The sequence below is a fragment of the Pogoniulus pusillus genome, chromosome 24 (genome assembly GCF_015220805.1).
Source record: "Pogoniulus pusillus isolate bPogPus1 chromosome 24, bPogPus1.pri, whole genome shotgun sequence".
Lineage (NCBI taxonomy): Eukaryota > Metazoa > Chordata > Aves > Piciformes > Lybiidae > Pogoniulus > Pogoniulus pusillus.
Window position 1 is genome coordinate 15659778 of NC_087287.1, and position 6611 is coordinate 15666388.

General features: G+C 38.9%; 1 protein-coding gene across 1 annotated transcript; it reads right to left on the minus strand.

Moving 5' to 3' along the window:
• Nucleotides 1-3234: 3234 nt before the first annotated feature.
• Nucleotides 3235-4310, minus strand: PTH (parathyroid hormone). The gene is made up of 2 exons (XM_064163989.1): nucleotides 4225-4310; nucleotides 3235-3496 (listed from the first exon to the last, which is right to left on the minus strand). Exons 1-2 carry the CDS (start codon nucleotides 4308-4310, stop codon nucleotides 3235-3237), a joined length of 348 nt encoding a protein of 115 aa, XP_064020059.1.
• Nucleotides 4311-6611: the final 2301 nt, after the last annotated feature.

The window sequence follows — 6611 nt, forward strand, 5'->3', positions numbered from 1 at the left end:
GACCGCGGCGCCGAGATCTCACGACACCTGAGGAGCAGGGCGGGCTGAGGCGGCGCCAGCGACGCCGTTGCTAGGGGCGGGTCTGCGCTCTGAGGGGCGGTGTCTGCAGTGCTGGCCGCGGCGGCGGCGGCGGCGTTGGGGTTGCCCTGAAGGCCGGTGCCGCGCCGCGGGCAGCGGGCGTAGGCCAGGTGCAATTGCGCCGCGTGTCGCCGCTGAGTGTGCGGCGAACAGGCGGAGCCTCGGCCGCGGGTGAGGCTGCCGATGTGAGGGCCTGGGAGCAGGCGCTGGAGAGCGAGCGCCGCCCGCCGGCGAGAAGAGCTGCACTTGGCGGGCTCCCGCCTGCCGCCTCGGAGCGCTGGGAGAAGGTGAGGCAGGGTTCCCCGCGGGCCTGCGCTGAGGGGATGGTGGCGAAGCAGGCGTCGCTCGGCGGGAGCTCTGTCTGTGTTCATACGCAAAGTGTTCTGAGGAACAGCCGTTACTGGTTTTACATGGCAGCGGGTAACCTGCACCCAGGCCTCTAGCACAGCCCCACCATCCATCTGGCACCAGAAATACTCTAATTTTTGTCTGCACAGCCCTGAAGCTTACATAGAGTCTCTGTAATCTGCAGTCTATTCAGCAGTGTGATTAGTGGCTTTTCTTATATGATACCCCAGCAGAGCTGTCATGTTGCACATCACTGGCACCCTCAGTGTACTGAAGTGACACAGTTACTGTGGTAACACTTAAGCCCTCTGCACGCCTCATGTGGGGAGCACAAAACAGTGTCAAGCTTCAGGTGTGTTCATATCTAAAGACAGAATTTGTCTCTTTTCTAAGATATTCTGTCATTATTAAACGCATGCAGAGCTTGGCTTCCACGTCAGGTGAAAGGACTCTGTAAACTCTAGGCAGTGAGTGTAGTGAAGCAAATTGGAATTGGTGGAGAGTTTGGGACGAGAAAGAGAATGGGAAAGATTTCTGCCAGAACTTGAACGTTCATCTCCTTTGTGCACTGTCAGGTTGCCTGGTAGATGTTTTGCTGTAGTCCCACCATGAAGATCTACCACTGTGGGTCTTCTGAGTCTCAAAAAAAAAATGCTGTTCTAAGCCACTGTTGGACCAGTTGACAAGTTTACTCTCAGACTCCAGGGAGTGGAACTATATAGCCGATGCTTCTCATATACATCTTATATATCTTACAGAACATCCTTCCCTTTCAGGGCATAAATTCATTGAAGATTCAGTGAGTGTTCACTGCTGGACTTGCCTGATGGCATTAGCAGGTATGACTGCTTCGGGCAGGGAATGTTAGGTAAGTTGTACACCTTACCTTCATTCACGAGAGGAGGGAAAAAGAGGGGGCAAGAGTGCAAAGATTTGTGTCTTTGAAATGCCTGATACAAGACAGAAATTTTGCTACAATATACAGCAAAACATGAATCTGTTAACAGATTCTCTTTCCCATCCTTTAACAAGAACCACAGAGATAAACCACACAGTTCTAGGAATCTGCTAGCAGAACAATGACAGCCAAGCAACCTGCAAAAAGGCTGTGAGAATGTACTAACTAGGTGAGGAGTCAGATGATCTGTGCTGTTTAACAGGGAGCTGAGCGATATCAAACAGCAGTATGTACAGCAGTCAAAGTTAGATGCAGCCAAGAAGGTCAAGTTGCTATCAAAGGTTAGATTATATCAGAAAAGTTACAGGTCAGTCTGTTATTATGCTTTGAAATAATGCCCAAGAGCTTTTGGTCCACTTTATTTGGTAATACACAAGTGAGATATAGGTACAAAAATGCAATTTTTTTTCTTTAAGTTAGCACAGATGTCTGATAAAAGAATAAATAGAAAGTGCGCTTTAAGGCCTTGATTCTAGAAATGGACAAGTGGCATGGACAGCACCCACATGCTCAGGTACATACCTTCTTGCAGCATAAGGCCCTTTACATTACTAAAAGTATAGCCAAGATTGTGAACTACAGTTCCCTAGTTGCAAGTACCTTTCTAGCCTCCAGCAGATTCCCCAAGGTGTGCTAGACATTAAACAAATAAGAAGCAATATGGGAGCATCCATATAGACACTTTGCCTATGAGTATCAATTCTTCTAGGTTTGACCTCTGTCAATGACAAACTGGGAGGCAATTGCCATTAGTCCTACTGAGGAGACATTCTTATTAGTCATAAATAATTGATTGTCCTAAGCACCTATGTGCATATACCATTCAAAATAATGTTGTATTTGCTACTTTTCTAAAATCATCATTGTCTTTTTTAAATCCATATTTATGTCTGATTCTTTCTGAGTCCTGCTTACAGTTTTAATGTATTACAGCTAACGGTTCCTCTTCCAGGTTTCTTTCTGCATGTTAGTGGTTCTTATTTGGGGATTTGGCAATCTGAGAACCCAATTGTTCAAAAAAATTGCATACGAACATGAGTAATTTTATTAATCAGAGACACTGGTCTAAAAGAAACCCCAACTTGCACATCAAGGCTAATGCAACATTCATAGTTAGTGTACAGAGAAAATAAGGGACAAAAATATATATTGGAAGATCTTTGTTTCAGCTGTAATTGTCTGGTACAGTTCTATAGTTAAGGCCATGCTACCATATTTGCTTCTACTGTTTCTGAAGTTAATTATATGTTCTGTTTCGTACAGAATTTATTTTCTGTCATTGTACTTTAATCTTAAGGTTTACCTTCCTACTTTAATTTTTTTATGTTTGCACTCTTTCATCCTAAATTATTATCATGCAGCTTTGGCTAAGTAATTAATGCTCAACTGATTTTAGGCCTTGTTCTGAATATAAATATGGGCTTAGTTTTACATATTTTTATTAGTATAAACAAAATTTAGCTCTAGGCAAAATGATGCCCTGTTCTGGAGGCAGGTTTTACTGCATTTATTCACAGTGATTACATGCAAATGTTGTCCATGTAGGAGTAGTAAAATTAGTCCTAAAAGATTTTTCAACTTTCATACTATTTTGGGTGTCTTTTTCTTTTTGTGCTGGAAATTTATGATGTATTTTAAAAGATATTAGAAATTAGCAGCAATGGTCATGGGCGAACTGTAAATACATTTTATTATTTGATTATGAAAATCTAGCTCAGTGGGAATATACTCTTGAATGTAGCCTTTAAACCTTATTGCATTTTGAATAAATAATAATTAAATGCCCTACTTGATCAGTGATATACAGATACATGCTTACTTGGACAGACATAATGCTCTGACTTTTTTCATTATGGCTTTGTCTTAAAGACTACATCCATGTAAGCTTTGTCCAGATCAATAGATTTCTTCTGCAAGTGCTCAGGGAGCAGCCTCCTATTTCTTGTCTCACCCAGGACAATATCATCCTTGTTTCGAGGCCTCTGGGTCCGAACATCCTCAAGGGCACTGTGCACATCCTGCAGTTTCATCTGAAGCCAGTCTTGTCTCTCCACAGTGTGTCGATGCTCTCCAAGATTATGCATTAATTGCATTTCACTCACTGATCTTTTCCTGTGTGAAAGAAAAGCAAAGAAAGAGACTCACAGTGGCCCTTCTTGAATTCTTGATCTTTACTCAAAAACCTTGAGTTTGGGAACTTCTGAGAGGTATCACAATACTGAGGCTTAAAACCTACCTTTCTAATAGAAATGACATCTGGAGAAGAGGAGGGTGGATCGTGAGTTGTTATCAGTAATGGATATATTGCTGAGAAGGCACCAAAAGTTGTCCAGTTTCGTGACAATATTTTTTGACTGCACATTTATAATTTATTTTAGCTGTTTTAGATTAGCTTAGGGCTCATACAGTAATAGGTAACTGATTAATAAAACTGTGGCTTTTATCCAAACATAGTTTTTGGTGAGCACTGGAGTTTGGATTTGTGTCTCAGTTCCAGGTAGATTCTCACATAGTAAAAAAGTGTCTCTTCTGTCTAAACCTCCAAAAGTGTCTAATGAGAAATTCAGCTTAACTAGTTATATTCATAAGAGAACACTTGTCTGAATTTTCTCCCTCTGCTCAGCTGCTTATTTTTGAAAATTGTTGAAGAACTCAAGAGTATCTGAAATTTCCACAACTATATCTAGAGGACTGAAGTTGGCCAGCTTGGCAAAAGGGTTCAACAGCAGAGGCAGAAAGACTCGCATGCACATAAACTTAGATATGGACAAATAAACCAGGTTCTCAATAACAGCTGAAGTCATCCTCCAAACTTTGAAAATGTATAATAATGTACTTACATCATTGGTCTTCCATGAGAGTTTGTAAAAAAGCATATGGTGTATAAAATGATTGCAATCCTGGCCAGATTTTTTATAGAAGTCATTTTGTCTACAAAGATAGAAATGAATAAATGTATAAATCTCTACTTCAAGGTACTTATGTTAATTCCAAAGAAATTTACTTTAGAAAAAAAGTTGCAGACATCAGAAAAGTGTGATTTTCAAAAGCATTTTTATTGTGAAATAGAGTAAATCATGCAAATCAGGGAATTTAATTCTAAATGTTACTAATTTTATGAGTAAGCATCTTATTCATACTCTATAGGCAAGTCTGAGAACTTTGGTCAGCCTTAGGTAGCCATCTCTTGGATAACTGAGTGAAAAGTGCCATATTCTTTTACTACTGTTATCATTGTGGCTGTTATTATTTAAAAAGCACATACATTTTGTATGTTCCAACTATGTTGAAATACTTGTATGTAGCTCTGCAAGTGAAAAGTTTTGTTCTTTTGTTTGTTTTGCATATTCTTTTGGATGAAAGGGCTGACATGTCTCTTGACAATTTTCCAGAGGCATAATTCTACTGAGTTCTGTTATTCTGTGTTTATTTATATCAGAGAAATAAGTACTGAGCCCCTTGGTGTTTCAGTGCTAAACCTACATTGCTAGTACGAATTACACTCTACTTTGTATATCAGCAACAAAACGGCCACTTGGCAGGAAAAAAAAAAGTATTACTGCTGATGCTACAGTAGGCAAAAGTTAAGCAGTTCAAACTGTTTCCAGTTTGGATTTTCAGCATTGGCAGCTAGAAAAGGCAGCTTTTTGTTATAGCTTAAGGAATGTGATGCAGAGTAGCTGAAACTTAAGAAACAGAAAACTTCACATTGCCATTTTTGCTATATTTTCTGCAGCTTTATTCCAGGCCAGAAAAGCATTTATTAGCTGAAATATTTCATGATAGTATGAATGTGATCCCAGCAGTCTGTATAACCCAATAATATAAATTCAGGAGTTGGATTCAGTTCAGGACATTTCTAACTCACTGTCTCACATTTTTTAATTTCATAACTTTGTTTCAGATAATAAAAGTCTGATCTTACTAATATTCAGTTTATTTTAAGATAGTCTGAAAATAAGCTGATGTAAAAATGAATAAAGAATTGATGATAAATGTTTTCTTAATAAGTCTCCTAGAGAACTTGGAAATAAAATAGAATATACTTACCAGTTAGTATCTTCAACAGATTTTTGGTTTGGGTATGTCAGCAGATGACTGCCTCTTGATGTCAAGTATATTTAAAGACTACTGAATTGGTGTAGTGAACCCCTTAAATGTAACTTTAAAATAGAGCTTCTAAGTAACTTGGAAGCCCTTTTATTGTCTCAGTTGATGTCACTCTCAACACACACCCTCCTGACCCTCATGTACCCACCCTCAGATGCTTCTGTTAACTTGGCATTTGCAGGGAAAATAAAAGGTCTCAGCAAAAAAGAAAGTGTCCTGAGCAGCTGTGAAGAAGTTTATCTTTTAGAATCAGATTTCTTATTACTCAGATTTGTGTCCAAGATAACTTGATGTCTGAAGCTGTTGGAAGGATTTGCAAAGAAAATGCAGGCAGGTAAAACTCAAGTTAGGCAATGAGGTTAGTCATCTACAAATGCAAGATTAAAACAAAACAGTGGAAACCTAAGATCTACAACACTTTTAGGGAATAACAATAGCCACTTCAGGTCAGTTACTAGATTTCTTTGTGAAAGAATATACTGGAAAGAGCAGAAGCCTCAAGATGGCAGAGGATTGTGTTTTTTATGAGAAGACTGGAAATACAGTGTTAGTCCATCACTGTTCTGTTATACCTGGACTTACAAGTATACCCCCAAATCTGTCTAACAAACTAGATAAAATGGAGACATTTAAAGAGGCTGCAATACAAATTAGTACTTTAAAAATGTTGGAAAAGAAACAGATCTCTTTGCCTACATTCTAAGAAGTGAAATGTGTAAATCAGCAATACATTCACATATGTATGAAGAAAGATTCGCTTTGGCTGCAAGATATTTTTCCTACATGAGATGATGCTTCTGAGTTTCAACACATTTCTCCAGGAAAAAAAAAAGCCTATATCTACATATTTTAACACACCATTTGGAAGCTATTATTACTTTCATCATGAACACCATTTTTCCACTATACACCTGTTGTATTTCATCAGGGGGTAAAAAAGATGTTTTATAACATATTATATATATGATATGTATTTATAATATGTCTATCTTTAATATATGTAATGTATTTGTAATACTGATTTACACAGATGGTATTCTCATGAGGAAAGGAATGACCAGAAATTCCAAAAAGCTCTAAAAGGGATCTCATGGTTTCTTCAGTAAATGGTAAACTG

What these genes read in the sequence shown, in the direction of transcription:
- PTH (XM_064163989.1), bottom strand. Translation starts at nt 4,310, where the DNA reads ATGACTTCTATAAAAAATCTGGCCAGGATTGCAATCATTTTATACACC. An exon ending in TCTCATGGAAGACCAATGAT is followed by an intron (nt 3,497 to 4,224) that starts GTAAGTACATTA and finishes TCTTTCACACAG; the next exon opens with GAAAAGATCAGTGAGTGAAA.